Here is an 18465-nt window from a genome sequence, read left to right as displayed (position 1 = left end):
TTTATTATTATATGTAACATTTACTTAGAATAAAAACAAAGGTGACTTGAAATTCAAAAATAAATTTAGCAAATAATTTCAAAAATGTGTATTTTTTCATTTCTTAGCTTAGATTTTGAGGAGAATGTGGATGAGAAAAGGAAGCTGCGGTTTTCATTTTCAGATGAATTCTGTTTGAGGTGACCGTTTACATAAGGTCTGATTTTACATGCTCTATATTTAGTGGAGAATTTTATAAATAATTTTCCACTGGCTGATTATAGTCATAAATATGAAACACATTTTTTACTAAATTTTTTCAGTATTTCCCATAGATTAGGAAGTTTTATATTCAGAAAAATAGTAATGTAAGCATAAGCATTTAAAATGTCTCTTGAAAAATGCAATAAAATAAAATGTCTCAAGATTTCTTTTTCTCCAAATCTAGTCATGCAGATTTCAAATTATATGTTTCAGACCTAATTCTTTAAAATTGTTTTACTTTGTTGGTATCTTAATTGGATAGGTTTCCTGATAATTTCTCATTGCTAGAAAGGAATTTAAAGAACAGTTTCTAAAACTGAAGTGTGTAGCCCTTCAGGGAACTTATTCTGAAACAGTAAGTGATTCAGGGAAAGAGACAAGATTAGAATTCTAAGGCAGACTGAGCTACAAACATTCCTCTTATATGTTTCTTAATGTGAGATTTTTTTTTAATCCGTGTACAGTTTTTGGAGGTAATCATAGATTCACATGCAGCAAAGGAATCAATAGGAAGGCGTAATTAATAGTCTTCACCCAGTTTACCCCGTTTAGCAGTGTCACAACTATGAACTTGACATTGATCACTTAACATTTCTTCAATCCAGATGTGTTGCTCCTTCCAATCACTCTCTTGGGAAAGTGACTGGCCATCTCCTTTATACTTATTGACACCCTGCGTAAAAGCATTACATAATACTTCCCCAGGGCAGAGCCCATGCCTACCCCTCACTCTCTCCCAGACTAAGCAAAGGTTCTCTTTTCATTTACATGGACAATCTTTTTGTAAAGAGGAGGGTTAGAGCTAAGGTCAGAGAGATCATCACTTGTGTGCCCTACAGTACAGTAGAAATGATGAGTGAGACATAAAAAGTGATCCATTCCACTCGAGTCCCCTCTGAAATCAGCTCTCCTGCTCTAGGAAGGTGATGTTCTAGTCACTGCCAGAAAGAAAGAAGAAGGAGGGAAAAGCCAATCTCACGTCTTACAATTGAGAGAGAGAATTAACATCCAGGAGTGGAGCCAGCGGATGGCTGTGGTTTGCAGGGATCCCACATGTGAACGACATGTGGCTTCTAGCTCTGCAGCCCAGATTCTCCTTTGTCAGTAACTCAGAGGTGATCAGACCCCACCTACGCCAAAACTAACTTAACCCTTTGTAAGCTAGAATGATAGTTCCATAACTGGGGGGAGAAACCAAACTGCCAAGTTGATGGAATACTTATGTCAACAGGTTGGCAGGTTTTTATCATACAGCAGAGAGCTAACTAAAACACCTCATGGCTTGGCAAGCGTGGACTGTGAAAGGAGCTGTACCAAATGAAATGACCTGACTGATAGGTGACCCTGAACTTGATACTCCTGGAGTCCGATGTTTCCATCCTAAAACCATCCAGAGAGAGCCAGAATCACCTCAGATACCTGTGACCCAGGGCCTGCAGAGATCCTGACACTTGCCTTCTGGGCCAGTGCTCACTCCCCTGCCTGCTCTGCTGACATCATCAGGATAGCAGCAGCTTCCCATCTTGCTGCCACCCGTTTCCCTTGACTGGAAGGAGCAGTGAGTGGTGTGTATAGAGAAGTAAAGCAGGAGCCCCTTTTAGGTCAACATGGTAGATCTTTGAGTAATTGATGAGGATCAGTTTGTTGAATAATGCAGAAGTGAAAGTTGCTTAGTCGTGTCCTACTCTTTGTGACCCCATGGACTATAGTCCCCATGGAATTCTCCAGGCCAGAATCCTGGAGTGGATAGCTTTTCCCTTCTCCAGGAGATTTTCCCAACCCAGGAATTGAGCCCAGGCCTCCCACATTGCAAGCGGATTCTTTACCAGCTGAGCCAGCAGGGAAGCCCAAGAGTACTGGAGTGGGTAGCCTATCACTTCTCAGCAGATCTTCCCAACCCAGGAATCGAACCTGGCTCTCCAGCATTGCAGGCCAATTCTTTACCGACTGAGCTATGAGGGATGTTAATAAGCATCTCTGCATTATGCGTGAAAGTGTGAAAGTGTTAGTTGCTCAATTGTGTCTGACTCTTTGTGATCCCGTGGACTGTAGCCCACCAGGCTCCTCTGTCTATGGAATTCTCCGGGCAAGAATACTGGAGTGAGTTCCCATGCTTTTCTCCAAGGCATCTTCCCGACACAGGGCTTGAACCTGGGTCTCCTGCATTGCAGGCAGATTCTTTACTGTTGTGCATGGCTTTTATCTTTTAGAAGAAGGGTGCTTCCCCCTGACATGTTAATAAAACTAAGATAAGAAGATATCTGAGTGTGCTAAGGTGTCAGCAAGCTCTCCATAAGCCTAGCTAGGTGGGGCACAAACTGGGTTGGAAAATTGTTTTTATTTCTAACAAAAAAGGAGGTAGAGTTCAAATTCTAATTGCAGTAACTTTACAAATAGAATCGGACAGGTTGCTACACTTTCAGTCAACCAGGGATTAAGAACCTAATTCAGGGGAGGGTGACAAATCTTGTTAGCAGGTAAGCTGTATAATGTAAAAAACAGTGTTGGGTTTGTATTAGCAAATTGTGGTTTGCCTATATTTTATTGTATGGAAGCATTTTTCCTAAGGTACAAATTCATCTTTAATTAGACTTAACATAATCAACTCTTAGGTCATATTCACAGGTTTTATATATGTTTTCAAATATAGTCAGTGAACAGGCTGACTTTCTCTCTCTCTGAAAACTAGACCACATTCAAAATACGTGTAATTTGAATTAGGAGAGTCAAGGCAGTCAGCTATTCAAGTAAAACAATCAAGTGTTTGCACAAGGTTAAACTTTTTGCCATCATTACCAGATACAACAATCCTTTCACCTTTAAAGTTGAAGTTATTTTCAAAGAGAAGTCATGAAGAATTGTTTTGACGTGCAGACAATGTTTCAGTTCAGTTCAGTCACTCAGTCATGTCCAACTCTTTGCGACCCCATGAATCGCAGCATGCCAGGCCTTCCTGTTCATCACCAACTCCCGGAGTTTACTCAAACTCATGTCCATCGAATCGGTGATGCCATCCAGCCATCTCATCCTCTGTCGTCCGCTTCTCCTCCTGCCCCCAGTCCCTCCCAGCATCAGGGTCTTTTCCAATGAGTCAACTCTTCGCATGAGGTGGCCAGAGTACTGGACTGATTTCCTTTAGGATGGACTGGTTGGATCTCCTTGTAGTCTAAGGGACTCTCAAGAGTCTTCTCCAACACCAGAATTCAAAAGCATCAATTTTTCAGCGCTCAGCTTTCTTCACAGTCCAACTCGCACATCCATACATGACCACTGGAAAAACCATGGCCTTGACTAGACGGACCTTTGTAGGCAAAGTAATGTCTCTGCTTTTTAATATGCTGTCTAGGCACTGACTAGTCATCCAAAGGCAGCCAAAAGCTCTGTTCACCTCTAGCTGGAGTCTTTTTTATTAGTACTGAGGAGCTACACTGATTAAACCCAAGGAGCCTGTGATGCTTTGTTTCCGAAGTAATTCTGAAGCCCTGGTGAAAGTGAAAAGTAAAGTCGCTCAATCGTGTCCAACTCTTTGCAGACCTCATGGACTGTGGCCTGCACCAGGCTTCACTGTCCATGGGATTTTCCAGGCAAGAATACTAGAGTGGGTTTGCCATTCCCCAAAGTCCTGATGTTGGAGAAGACTCTTGAGAGTCCCTTGGACTGCAAGGAGAGCCAACCAGTCCATCCTGAAGGAGATCAGTCCTGGGTGTTCATTGGAAGGACTGATGCTGAAGCTGAAACTCCAATACTTTGGCCACCTCATGCGAAGAGTTGACTCATTGGAAAAGACCCTGATGCTGGGAGGGATTGGGGGCAGGAGGAGAAGGGGACGACAGAGGATGAGATGGCTGGATGGCATCACCGGCTCCATGGACATGAGTCTGAGTAAACTCCGGAGTTGGTGATGGACAGGGAGGCCTGGCGTGCTGCGATTCATGGGGTTGCAAAGAGTCAGACCCTACTGAGCAACTGAACTGAACTGAACTGAAAGTCTTGGTAGGTCGGTACTCAATTCCTCGGGAAATGTTAGGCAGATGCCCCGGGTTGCATCTGGGAACCCCGGGAGGACTAACGCGTAAGCAGAGTAAACGCGTGCGCGCGAACGGCGAGCCATACCTTTTCTTGCTAAATGTGGTTCCCCACGTCTCCTCTGATTAGAGGTGTGCTCTGAACAAGCCGAGACGGGGCCATGCCGAGCAGTGATCTCCCGCTGGTACTTTGATGTGACTGAAGGGAAGTGCACCCCCTTCTTTTACGGCGGATGTGGCGGCAACCGAAACAACTTTGACACGGAGGAGTACTGCATGGCCGTGTGTGGCAGCGTCAGTAAGTGGACCTCCCTCCAGCCTGGCCGCCTTTTTCGTCTTTTCTCGCCACTGACTCTGCTCTCTGTAACCGACTGGTTTTCCTGGTTCTCGCGAAGGGGGCCTGGGGGCGGGGTGTGTTGCTCCCACTAACCACGTTTCTGTCGAGTTCTCTAATCGCCGGGCACGTTCCATCCTGAGCACACATCTCCGGCTTTCTCGAATCAAAAGCATGGCCGTGGATGTGTATCTCGCACTAGCTGTGGCGCCTCCCGCCTTGCGATCTCGAGGGTCTCTGGAGGGCTTCTCTTCTGAGCCAAGCTGGAGTTGCCCTTGTGTATCCTCCGCTGTTTCTGCGTTTGTCCGTGTACCTCTGTGTTTGGCTCTCTGCATGTGCGCTCCACGTGCACATGAGGGCTTCCACCCGCAGCCCGGCCGATGGCGCGGCCCGCCCCCCACCCCCCTTGCATTGGTAAGCTGTGTTGCCTGGGCTGAGCTTCATCTCATAACACGTGATGTTTATGGAGGGAACTGGATTGAGTAGAGGGCATGCACACCGGATGCCAGAGGGTAGGGATGACCCATGGTCCCTAGCTCACACAGGGATATTTGCAACGTGGAGTTTTCATGTCTTCTCTTGGAAATAGAAGGAAGAAAACTCCTGACTTAGCATTAGAAATGTTCTATGACATAAGACTCGGGAAATACAATTTGCCAAGTCTTTTTCTCTTCCACTTTAAGATTGTCATAACTCAGGGGACTAAATAAATGAAGTCATGATGACTTATATGCAAGTTGATACTATTTCCACAGAGGTAGTTTTCTGGAGGTAACAGACCAAACATGTGGGACCTCTGTTCTTCTTAACAGCCTTCCACATTAAATTCCCTATCTACCTACCTACCTATCTATCCATCTATCTGACTACTTATGTGTCTATTTACCTATCTTATCTGTCTGTTTATCTATCTACCTATGTATCTATCTGTACATATCTATCTTATCTGTCTACCTGTGTATCTTATCTCTCTATCCAGCTATGTAGCTACCTATGTATGTATCTATCTTTCTATTCCATGAGGAGAGAGTGTGATCTATTCGAGGAATATTACTCAACTTGATAAAGTAAAAGTGAAATTCAGTAAGTGTGCATTTCTCTTTTGAGAGACTCCTGCATGGTTCTGGAGAGGGCGACAGCCACCATTTCCTGCATACGATTCCCAGGGATGATATAAATTGTTTCCCAGTGTGATCATAGAATTACGCTAAACAACAAAGGGCCTGCGCCATCAAGACCTTCTCTTGCGAAGTCCAGTATAAGTGGAATCTACTGGAAAAGTTCCTGTTGGTCTCTTGTGTGAGAGATGCCGCCCCTTCTACTCGCTGTGAGAACAGCTGTAGGACCTGGTAGCTCTGGGGGCTTCTTTTCTGGCTCTGAAGGGAAGACTGTGGCTTCCAGCTCAGAAGACTCCTTTCTTCAAACAAAAACGTTAATTAGGTCAGGTAACCTGGAGGAAGGTGGTGGATGGATTCTGTTGCCTGGAGCCTCATGAACAGAGGACTTTTGTTACAGTGATTCTAACTAGTTTCCCTGCTGGGGGGAGACTTCTGGCAGATGTCCAACTTTTTCCCCCCTTTCCCTGGGGTGTATTTACGTTTTGGAATATAAATATATACATATACATATAATAAGACAGAGGGTTTTAAAAATTATTAATAGTTAAGAATTTGCTTCAAGAATTAAAAGGTATCAGGGATTCCCTGGCAGTCCAGTTGTTAAGACTCTGAGCTTCCATTGAAGGGGGCACGTGTTTGATCCCTGCTTAGGGAACTAAGATCCCACATACTGCAGGTGTCTCCAAAAAAATTAGAAATTATGTGCTCCCCCCACCCCAAAAAAAAAACCCTACTATTACCTTCAAAGCACACCATCTCCATTTGATTATTTTGAGTTAACTCAGACTGGGAGCCAGAGCCATGGGCATCACAGATCAGATGGAATCTCTGGATGACACGTCCTTTGCCAAGAAATTTGCAAAAGATAGATGCTCCCAACGAAGGTGTAATGGACAAGCGGTCAGTACTTAGTTTCAAAGGAGACGGGTTATAGAGTAATAATGTCAAGAAAGCAAACAAGAGTGGCTGAAACTCAGTCAGAAGAGTGGACAAAAAGACTGTGACTTGACAGTAAAGGCCTCAACAAATAGCCAGAGCTGAGGGCCAGGGCTGCCGTTAGAATGGTGAAATGAATGGAGATACTGAAGAAAGGGTGGGTGGGAGCTGCTGATGCTGACACTAAGCAGGTAGATGGGAGCAAGAAATGCTTCTACAGGGTACTGGGATGTTCTATCAGAGACAGAATATCCACAGCCCATGATGTTCTTGTGGACATATATCTTATGTTTGTATATTTACTTTGGTTCCATGTTGTTTAGTGCTACGGCCCAAACTCAGGATACTTGTTTCATTTTTGTTTTTAAGTCAATGTTTTTGTTTCTGCTTTTTCCTTTGGTCAGTAGAATCATGTCATTGAGTTTCATCCATCATTCCCATGTTTCTATTTTTGTTTTTAGTTATATTCTCTTATTTTCTCCATAGTGTCCCACAGTTTACTCAAGACCACCCAGGAACCTCTTCCCCAAGATCCTGTTAAACGTATGTTGTCATTCACTCGACGGAAGGGAGGAGGGAGAAGTATATTGCATGGCTGGATTGTAGCTCCAGCATCCTCACCTTTGCATGGTTTTGTGTTTCTTGAACACCTGTCTTTTAACAAAAATGTTTATTTCCATTGCCTTGCTTGTAATTCCATCTGATTTTGCCAGGTAACTTGCAGTGTCAGGCTAAGAGCTTTGACCTGGCTTTTGATATTTCTAATCAGTTTCCTCTTCATTTCATATGGTTTTATAAAATACTGTTTATACAGCCTTGTTTTGTGTTTTATTTGGCATCACTATTTTACTTCCTAAAGCTCACAAGATGCTATGATTTAGCAAGAGCCCGTGTGTATAAGTGACTCATTTAAGCATTTAATGTGCATGCGTTGTACTAACTATGTGGACTAACACGTATGCAGAGGGTTCAAGTATGTGTGTTTACAGACAGCTGTTAGGCTTTAGGAAGTGAACGGTCACTTCTAGAATTCAAGACTTCTCCTTCCCCTCCCTGAATACACCACTAGTGGGAAAGACGTGCCCAACTTCTGATTTCATCATTAAGATGCAGAGAAAGCACTTTATAAAGAAATGCTGTGCCAACCTGCCTTATAATATCAGTGCATTGTGATGATTTCAATTGGCCTATCTGTTTAGCTTTGTTTAAAACATGTGGTGTCAAATACATAATCACTCATTTAAAATTTGGATTATATCCCAAAACAGATTCATCCAGCATTAGGTTAGGGATGATAGAAACCACTGATGCTTGTGGTTGGTGGAGGGAAGGACACAGTTGAGGTTGTAGCTTGGATACAGTGAAAATTAGCATTTGTCTTTATCATCCTGAAAAAAACCTAGTCTCACAATTGATGAAGCTAATGATCTTGTCTTTAAAAAGATGAATTTTAGTTGAAAGTATGGCAAGTGGCTAGACATAGAAGGACGAGGAAAAACTATAGATTTTTTTTTTTTACTATAGATTTTATATTGTGAGATTGAGAGTACGTTGAGCTGCAAGGAGTGTTGCAGTTTATAAGACATTTTTCTTAGATCATCTCTTTTCTTGGGAATTTTGTGTCCATTTTCGTCATTTCCTTTGTGCATACAAGAAAAAATATGAAGCTTTAGGAACTTAGTGACTTGTCCCCAACCATCATAGCATCACAGGTGGCAGGCCCAGGTTTAAAACTAAATGGTACTGTGGCTGTGACCTGTGCTCCAAATGGCCAGCAGTTTCTGATAGTTTGCTAGGTTAGCAAATTACATTTGAAGTTCAGAACCATATTTTAAGAGTACAGAAAATTGTGGGAAATGGCTGACAAATATTAAAATCGTTTTTTCCTTAATGCCATGAATACAGCCTGCATCAATAAATTTTAATCTTTCCCACCCTTTTACAAAAACAGTCATTATTTTTACTTTAAGTTTCACTTTTTATCACTTTAAGCATATAAAAAATTATCTTTTTCTATTTTTATTCATTACTGGGAATGAGCATCATCGTTCAATAAATTTCTTTTCATGGAGTACTTGTTTTCTCAACTCTTCGCAGCAGACATTGGCAATCTGTTGTCATTTTCTCTTTCCCAGTCATTTTTTCCATCTACTTGTACTGTGTTTGGGATCCTAACACCTTTCCTTTCTAGGAGGGTGAGGTGATTTGGGCAGCTGTATTTTCTTGTCTACCTCCAGAGGCTGTTCAGTCACTGAAAGTGAAGGGTTTTGCAGTGCTCGTGCAAAGAGCCGGGAGAAAGCATATAATTTCTAGTTATTTATAGCCTGCACAGCTCCGCGCTCTTATTTATAGCAAAGCCGTACATTTGAATTGAAAAACTCATGGTCATCTGGAGGTCAAATGCAGTTAGCAGGCTGGAGTTAGAGAAAATGCACCAAACTGAGAAAGGTGGACAGGCCCCTTTGATTCGACAGCTGAGGTCTGCTCTTGGCCGCTTCGCCAACCTTGGGCAAATCGGAGGACATCTCGGTTCACAAAGATGGGTGGTCTTCTAGGTTTCCCAGTCCGAGTTGCTGCTAGTCAAATAATAAGTGTGAAATGAGCTAGAAAAAGCTCTTCAGTTAAACTGATAAGACGATTGCTTGTGTGGAGAAAATGTGTGATGGTCTTCATTATGAATACAGTCATTTTCTTATCAAGACTTCCTATTATTATAATTAGGCATTCCTAGATTTGAAATCTTTGTCATAAAAACCATTTTTGAACACTGCAATTTTAAGAGACACTTGATTATTTTTTTGGTTTTGTTATCATAGATGAGCATCTAAACCCTAGCTAGAGGTACTTCCCTGCTGGTCCAGTGGTTAAACAGGCATCTTGCAATGCAGGGGGTGTGGATTTGATGCCTGGTCTGGGAACTAAGATGCCACATGCAGTGGGCAATTAATCCTGTATGCCAAAACTAGAAAGAGCCTGCACACCATAGTGAAGACCCAATGCAGGCAGAAAATAAAGAAAAAAATGCAATATGTTTTTAAAAATAATAAACTACAAGTAGGGTAGAGATCTGAGGCTAAGAACTTTCATTTGACTCATAAATCTATGGATTTGAATCCTTTAAAAAATCCCTTTCCCATTTGGGATTAAAAATCTTATGAAACCTGGGTTTTATGGGTTAAGGATGATGCCAAAGTTTCACATTCACTTGACCCAGTGCAGTGTTTATGAACAATAAAATTTCTGCCTAAATATTTATTGATAAGTTTATGTTTCAAACATGAGAGTATGATCTTTTTTCCCCCTAGTGTTCTTCTCATCAGACTGCATCTCAAAAGGCAAACAGATGCTTTTAATCTCAAAGAGTATCATGCCAATTTCTGGTCAGCCAGCTGCACCAAAGGGTCTGGCCAAAGGGAATGACCAATGACTCATCTTTGGCCCCTTCCCCATAGTGGGGTTGAGGCACAAATGGCATCTAACTCAAGGTCTTTCAACCTCAACACGGTTGATATTTGGGGTCATTTAATTCATCGTGGGTGCTGTCCTGTGGTTAGAGGATGTTTAGCAGCATCCCTGGCCTCTACCTGTGAGATGGCAGTGACACCAGCCCCACTGTGATAACTAATAATGTCTCTAGATCTCACCACATGTGCCCTGGGGAGGACAAAATGCCACCCCATTGAGAACCCCTGATCTTAGACTAGTACTTTGCCCACATCTGATTTCAGACATAATCCAGGCTGGTGGAAACAGGTAAACCTTCCATAGACTTGAGGGCGTTGCTGAAGTGTCAGAATGTCAGAAGCCTGCAGTTCTCAATGGTGTTTATGAAATCAGTTTGTTAGCCCACTATCCTAGCTCTCCGTATTTGCAGGTTAAGGGAGAAGTTGGGCTTCCCAGGTGGCTCAGTGTTAAAGTATCTGCCTGCAATGCAGGAGACACAGGAGATGCGGGTTCGATCCCTGGGGGTCGGGAAGATCCCCTGGAGGAGGGCATGGCAACCCACTCCAGTATTCTTGCCTGACGAATCCCTTGGGCAGACGAGCCTGGTGGGCTGTAGGGTCACAAAGAGTCAGACACAACTTAAGTGACTGACCACACATGTGTGCAAGGGAAAGATCACAGTTGCTCTTCTGAGTTTTCTACCTCAGTGTAAGCGCTACTGGAGAAGCAGAGAATAAACCAGCAAACCCCTGGGTTGGAGGTGTGCATGATTTACCTCTTCTGTTTCATCTTGGTTTCATAGAATCCCAACTTATAGTAGAGAAGGGCCATCTGTAGAGAGGCCATGTGGCCTTGCTACACAGATTACTTGACATCTAAGCTGCATTTTGGGATCGTGTTCATGGACATAGAGTCTGTGCAAAGGTTTAGGTCAGACCTCATGCAGGATTGGAGGAGAGGAAAAGATTGATTTCTAGGCACATCAGAATGATCCAGAGAGCACAGAATAGACTAGTACACTTCCAGAGAATATAAAAGGAATTGGAACATATCAGATAAGGCCAAACCACTGTCCCCAAACTCTGAGGTTATTGCCTTAGGCACTTACTGTGTGGCCTTTGAATAGAAGGTGCTATCTTAGCCCCAGCTTTGCAGTGCCCTGTCATAATGCCAAGACCATCTCATCTTTGGCCAGACTTGAAACATTGTTCGTAACCATTCTTGTTCTTCTGATTGTGAAAGAGCAAATATTAGTTCCTGTTAGCACATTCTCTAATGGAACTCTGATGTTTTTTATGAAACTGCCAAGCATTATTAAAAACAACTAAAAGCATTAAAAGACACAATGGTGCATTAAATTATGTGTCACATCAGTGCCAATAAATTCTGTTCCATTGACAAGTATGAGAAGCCACATCTTTGGTATCCAGAAATTGTTAGGATAAAAGCAATGCTTTTTTTCCATCAAACTATCACAGTGAAAAACCCTAAGATTGAAAACAATTGATTTGCTCAGCAAACCAGCATTTTTTAAAAAATCTCATTTACTAAGAATAGTAAAGTGCAAAGTGCAAGTCTCTCAGTTGTGTCCAACTCTTTGGGACCCCATGAACTATACAGTCCATGGAATTCTCCAGGCCAGAATACTGGAGTGGGTAGCCTTTCCCTTGCTCCAGGGGATCTTCCCAACCCAGGGATTGAACCCAGGTCTCCTGCATTGCAGGCAGATTCTTTACCAGCTGAGCCACAAGGGAAGCCAAAGAATACTGGAGTGGGTAGCCTATCCCTTCTCCAGCAGATCTTCCTGACCCAGGAATCAAACCAGGGTCTCCTGCATTGCAGGCGGATTCTTTACCAACTGAACTATCAGGGAAGCATTATATGTATGCTCTCTTCCTTAACTCTTTCCAAAGAAGAAGTGGATAGCTTAGTAAGAGTCAGCAATGGGGAAAAGGGATTGCTATATTTAAAATGAGTAATCAACAAGGACCTGCCCGAGGAACTCTGCTCAATGTTATGTGACAGCCCGGATGGGAGGGGAGTTTGGGGGAGAATGGATACATGGATGTATTTGACTGAGTCCCTTTGCCATCCACCTGAACTATCATAACATTGTTCACTGGCTATACTGCAATATAAAATGAAAAGTTTAATAAATAAATAAAATAAAAATTATGTACATTATGTTCCATCACAAACATCATACAAATGAACCTCTAAGTGACGTGAAAATAGTATATAGTATGTTATTTTTTACCATAATAAAAGCTGTATGAAATTCAGAAAATAAAAAAGCCAGCAAATATTTTCTGTAAAAGGCCAGTAATAGCATGAGAGCATTCTCAGACAATGGGTAAATGAATAGATACAGCTGTGTTCCAATAAAACTTTATTTAGCAAAAGAGACCAGCAGGCCAACCCCTGGTTTAATAAGCCTGTTAAGCCTGGGACATGTTGCTGTTAACTCTAATTTTGAGGGACACCAGCAAAGTTAACCCAATACTTTGCCTTCAATAAGTTGACAGTTTGTCAATATGATGAGACTTAAGTATGTGCCAGAATTAAATAAAATAAAATGCACAAATGAAGGGAAAGATTGCTGTGAGAGGCTGATGTAAACTGAAACTAGTTTTATCCTGAAGACCTCCATAGAGGTTGAGAATTCTATCGGCTGTCACGGCTCTGTGCGTCAAACTCAGCCGTGTCAGACTCTTGGTGACCCCATGGACTATAGCCCGCCAGGCTCCTCTGTCCATGGGATTTTCCAGGCAGGAATGCTGGATCGGGTTGCCATTTCCTCCTCCAGGATCTTCCTGACCCAGGGATTGACAGTCTCTATGAAAGTGGACAATACTGAAGATCTTGACTTTTTGAACTCATCTACCGAGCGTCATGTGACTGTGGCAGGTCATCCCTTTATGGTCCACCGTGAATAAAACAGAGCCTAGCTCTGACAAGCTGACAAAAATACAGTAACTGAATGCCAGTGAATGTTGCTGTGACTTCACACATGGTTTTCAGATTCAGACTTGAACTTGCTCTTACGTTTTGGTGCATTGCGCAAAATAGGATGTAGATATTAATAAAAATCACACCAGCATTCATCTCAGTTCACATATTTGACAAAATTCCCCCATCAGTACATGTCCATAAGACATAAAAAAGAAATGAAGCTTGACTAGAGTAAACACAGCATAGATAACATTTTTATTACCTTCTCTCCACACAATGCATCGATAACCTGCCAACTATGACTGCACTGACTATAAAATAAACGTGATACCAGGGCATATCCATGCAAGTGCCTTTGTTCTTTTTTTTCTCTTGTAGACAGTCCAGTATCACATGTAAGGATCACAGACTTTATTTGCACATTATAAATGTCTCATCTAACTAGGAGTTGATAAATATTTGAGCTTAGAAGGCATTAGGGATTTTCGTTATTTTGCAGTTGGAGAAATGGACTTTTTTTCTTTTTTTTAAAGTTGGGGTGGCAGTCTATACACTATGCCATGTTGCGAGATGAAATTTTTGCATCAAATCTTCCTTTCTAGGTTTTTATTCCCTATATATCAATTACCCTTATTGCCACCCATCATATAAATCACAGCCAGTTCATATGACTGCGTTGCTAGCTCCATATAAAATAGGATTTTCAGTGATAGGGCAGTGACTGTGTAGGTCTTAATTTACTTTTATCTTGGGTTGTCAATGCTACAGAGATAAATTGCCTTTTTGCTGATGAAAGGAGACCCACCAGACTTTATTGCTAGAATCTAACATTTATATATTGACTAAATGCCATTCATGGGTGTCTGTTTAGAGAGGTAGTCATAGTTGTTAGTGTTTGAAGATGGTTTCTTCTTTTGTATCCTGAGCCTTAAAATCACGTGTCACCCCTAGAGATTGAGGAAATGAATGATTATCAAAATGATCAGGGCAGTTTTTCACGATCAGGGCGATGTCTCTGATACCCAGTTCTTGCTGTCTTTCCTATGAATATGAAAGGGAGTATTACGCAGTGATTACAAATTCAGAACTAAAATGAGCATTTGGTGCATTTGCAGTTAAATTTGATTGTGTCCCTGACGCAGGGATTCTCCATCTGTGCTAAGAAAGGGATCTCCTCCACATCCCATTTTGGCTACCTGATGGGAAGAGCCGACTGATCACAAAAGACCCTGATGCAGGGAAGGACTGAGGGCGAGAGGAGAAGGGGACGACTGAGGATGTGATCGTTGGATGGCGTCGCTGACTCAATGGACATGAGTTTGAGCAAACTCCCAGAGGTGGTCAAGGACAGGGAAGCCTGGCATGCTGCAATCCATGGGGCCGCAGAGTCGGACTGGACTTAGCAACTGAACAACACCCACCACATCCAGAGACAATAGGCATCTTTATTTGAAGTAGCTTCTGTTTAAATTATTAAATTTTCTAAGAGGAAACACAGGGATGAAAATCTTTCATTGGCACCATGTCACCAATGATGGCAGTGGATTTTTGTGGCAGGAACATCGAGTGCAGCACCAGAGTTTGTAATAAACTGAAAGCAAATCCGCTTTCCTCCCCCACCATCCTCACCCCCTCAAAAAATAGAGCTGTGGCTGATACTACCAGAGGAGATTACAGCGTGAATTGGAAATGTGACACGCATGGATGCATCGTTATCAACCTTGAAATGAACCTTCACCCACATGTGAAAACAATACTAACCTTTAGTATTAGGTTCCCTGAGGTTTAGGAAACGGCATTCGGGGGTGAGAAAAGGAAGCAACCCTCTGCCCTTTCTCATGGCTCTGTGTGTGGGCATTGGGGGTACCTTCAATGAGAACCCCTCACCACCTCCCTGCTAACTTTCCAAGCCATCCTCATCTTCATCTTTTATTACTTCTCTTGAAAGGTCATCTTCTGCTTTTGTCCCCTTAGCAGACCAAACAGCCCTTTTATTATTTATTTATTTTTGATGTGGACCGTGTCTTAAGATCTTTATTGATTTTTTACAATATTGCTTCTGTTTTATGTTTTGGTTTTTTTGGCCCCAAGGCATGTGGGATCTTACCTCCCCAACTGGGGATGGAACCCACACCCACAGCATTGCAAGGTGACATCTTAACCACCGAACCACCAGCAAAGTCCCTGAAACAATCCTCTGAAACACCTCCTCGCAGTCCTCTCTCCTCCACCCAGCCCACGGGGGCGCCTCACAGTCCTCACCGTGGCTTCAAGGACTTTCATAGTCTGTCCCTTTTCCCCTTCCCCCTCTCTCACTTGCTTCCTCGCCTCTGGCCACATAGACCTTGCTCCTCTTGGGATTTGCCAGGCACACTCACCTCCAAAGTCCTTTGCGCTAGTGTCTTCATCTGCCTGTTCTTCCAGCGGGTAACTCGGAAATGAGACTTCAGTTCAGCTCTTCCTGTTAACCTCATCTTGTCAGTTAGACCGAGCCAGTCTCCCCCAGGCCATCTTCCTGGCTGTCCTGTTTTTCCTCAACCCTGCTCTTGTTTCTTTTTCTTCACAACACAGATCACATTGTAGCAGTGTGATTAATACTGTCTCTGTGTGTGTGTGTGTGTGTGTGTGGTGTTTGTTCTCTCACTAGAATACAACTCCACCAGGAAGAGGGTCTTGTTTCACTCATTGGTTTCTGCCAAGAGTTTTAGGGGCTGTAATATATGTTGATTTGTTGAATGGAGGAATAAAAAATGAACAGGCACACACTCGAGACAGCTGAGTCTACATCCCAGCCGCTATGCATCCGAGAAATCTCGGATACCTCTAACCTCCCAGGGTTGCAAAAAAGAAAAACAACATGAACCCTATATTGAAAGCATTACTCACCCAGAATGCCACGGAATTTTTGGAAGCAGGATGTTTCAGATTGCGGCAGTTTAACATGCTATGAATCGAAACTGCGTTTCTGTTGCGTGTTTTTATTTGGTATTACTTTAGACACCCATTCTTAGCATTAAAAGGAATATAACTATATTTTATGAAGTTGTGATGAGACTACACTAAGAAAAAGCAATATCAAGGTCCCTTAAAAGTTAAATGCCTAATGCACATGATTGAGTGGGCTGCTAATGGTTTGGCAGCTGGAGGTCAAAAGTTAGAGCTGAAGATGGTTAAGTCTGATTTTCTGCAGAAGGGAGAATAGACCAAGAGACCGCAGGCTGAAAGATCATTCAGATTCAAGCTCAAGGAGCTCTCTCCTGACCTCTGTCTCATAGCCCTGCTTCTGCTGCTGAACGCTGGTTGGAGGTCATCCACCTGATAGTGTTCAGAGCAGGAAACTATTTGTTAGGAAATAGGCTAGCAGTTATCATAACAAAGCATGTCTTTTGCCAGTGCAGGTTGTTCATTAACAAACCAAACCCTTTCCAGTACCCTAGACATGTCGATTGGATTAGCCCCTTACTGCTTAAACATTAACTTAATAGCCTCTTCATGGTTTACCCAATCCTGAATTCAGACTTGCTTGTGTGTGTGTCTGGGGATGTGAGTGAGTATGTTGTTGATTGTCTTTCCTTTCTACACAATAAATGTATAACAGGCTAACTTTTTTTCTTCCCCACCCATTAAATGACAACCCATGTACAGTCCCTAGTGCAGCAGACACTAATGAACGGAGGGTATTGTTATTTGGCCAGTGTGGAAATCTGAGCCTGTATCACAGTTTTTAAGGAATCTCAGAGGTCTCTGAACAGGATAACTGCTTTCTGTTTTTTTTTTTTTTTTTAAAAATGCAGCAAAAATAAACTCTCCAGTTTCTATTTTCCAAAGTGGTTTAAGTGACCAGTGACATACAGCTTCCTGTTCCCCTGTGGCCTGGAACATTCCTGGCATTCCTTGATGTTCCTTCCCCCAAAGGAAGCACCTTGAAAAAGCAGGGGCATTAGGGCACAGGCTTTCCTGCCCCTGCCCGCCATGCCTGTTATCATGTCTCTGGCCTACTGTGGACTTGATCACAAAATAACGGCCAATCCTGGTGTGACCACGTCTGCAGGATGTAGGAAGATTAAGGCCATAGATGCTGAGCTCTCTGAACAAGCTTAAAACATTTTCCCCTTTCTCCTCACCAGCTGCAAGGCAGTGATAACAGTATACTACATTCATTTTAAAATATGAAGATGTAACATCATCCTTCTCTCCTTGACTAGACAGTGATCTGATTTCTGATTGGTGTGAGTACAGGAAATTTTCAATGACTTACAACAACTGAGATGGAGGGCAAGTGTGAATGACTAAGAAGTTTGAATTAAAAATTAAAAGAAGGAATTCTCTGGTGGTCCTCTGGTTAGGACTCCGAGCTTTCACTTCAGAGGTCACAGGTTCAGTTCCTGATTGGGGAACTAAGATCCCACATGCCACAACATGGCCAAAAAATAAAAAAGAAATGGAAAGAAAGACAGCTTCTCTTAAAATCCTCAACTAAAGGAAGTATCAGGGGCCAGCAACAAGGATTTACTGAGAATTATTCCTCAATTAAATGAAATACATTTGTAATAAAAGATTTGTATTTATTTCATTGTTCCCAAAATTCGTTTTAATACTTAAAATATTTTTCATCCTGTTAATATAACTTGCTTTCTGATTTCTTTATTATTCTTTAATTCTTAATATTGCAAAGCTACATTTCAACTTAGGCTAATAAGATTACAGTGGACTCAGATTTTAGTGTTTCTCTCTTTCCATAAAGCAGTAGATATGGAAATTATAAGAGTTGGAGAAAATTGTAAGTTACTTCCTACTTGTAACTTTTACAATTTCAGTTTTCCAAACAGGCTGCCTTGCTGTGGGTACAGCACCTTACAACCGTTGGCTATCTTGATCTGTGAATATGACCCTAAACCATTATACATTTTCATTTATCCAAAATGTGAAATACAGTTAGCCTAATCATATCATTCTGCCAGATTATACTATGCCAAAAGAACTTTTAACTTGTTCTCATTTGCTATCAGCAAAAATGAGAAAATGATTAAAACCTTGGGAAAAATGGTAAATACCACTTCCATGTCAAGTGGGAACATGACATGCATATCGATTTGCTTAAGTTGATGCTGAAAAACATGTACCTTTGTTTTTTAACCAAAAAAAATTTAATTGAAAATTATTTCTCCGTCTTAAAAATTAGGATACATTTTTAGTAATTTCAGCCTTTTACACAGGTCACACTGAAGATTATTTAGAAAAGTACATTTTTTTTTCCTCTCCGTGATACTTCACAGTCCTATGTGTAGTTCATTTTCAGTAGATGTGAAATAAAAGTAGCTGGTTTTTCCTGTGGTTAGGATAAGTGCTAAGAATTGAATTAGGGTGGAGCAGTGAGCAAAGGAGAAGGGCAGGGTGCTAACGTGAACAGACC

The 18465-nt window shown here is 42.1% G+C and overlaps 1 protein-coding gene across 6 annotated transcripts in view; it reads left to right on the top strand.

The window, feature by feature from the left end:
• Positions 1–18465, top strand: part of APP (amyloid beta precursor protein) — a 285965-nt gene that overhangs the window by 171580 nt on the left and 95920 nt on the right. For 2 of the 6 annotated variants that reach the window (XM_065913682.1, XM_065913681.1), the window contains exons 7-8: positions 4399–4566; positions 7143–7199. The exons of 2 other annotated variants lie outside the window; for them this stretch is intronic. In XM_065913682.1, the coding sequence (XP_065769754.1) occupies positions 4399–4566; positions 7143–7199 (225 nt within the window). The remainder of the gene's footprint in view (positions 1–4398; positions 4567–7142; positions 7200–18465) is intronic. 2 more of the 6 variants (XM_065913685.1, XM_065913683.1) reach the window with 1 other exon arrangement.

This window comes from Muntiacus reevesi, chromosome 21 (assembly GCF_963930625.1).
Source record: "Muntiacus reevesi chromosome 21, mMunRee1.1, whole genome shotgun sequence".
Lineage (NCBI taxonomy): Eukaryota > Metazoa > Chordata > Mammalia > Artiodactyla > Cervidae > Muntiacus > Muntiacus reevesi.
Note: the sequence above shows the minus strand (reverse complement) of the source record. Positions and strands in the feature narration are given on the sequence as shown.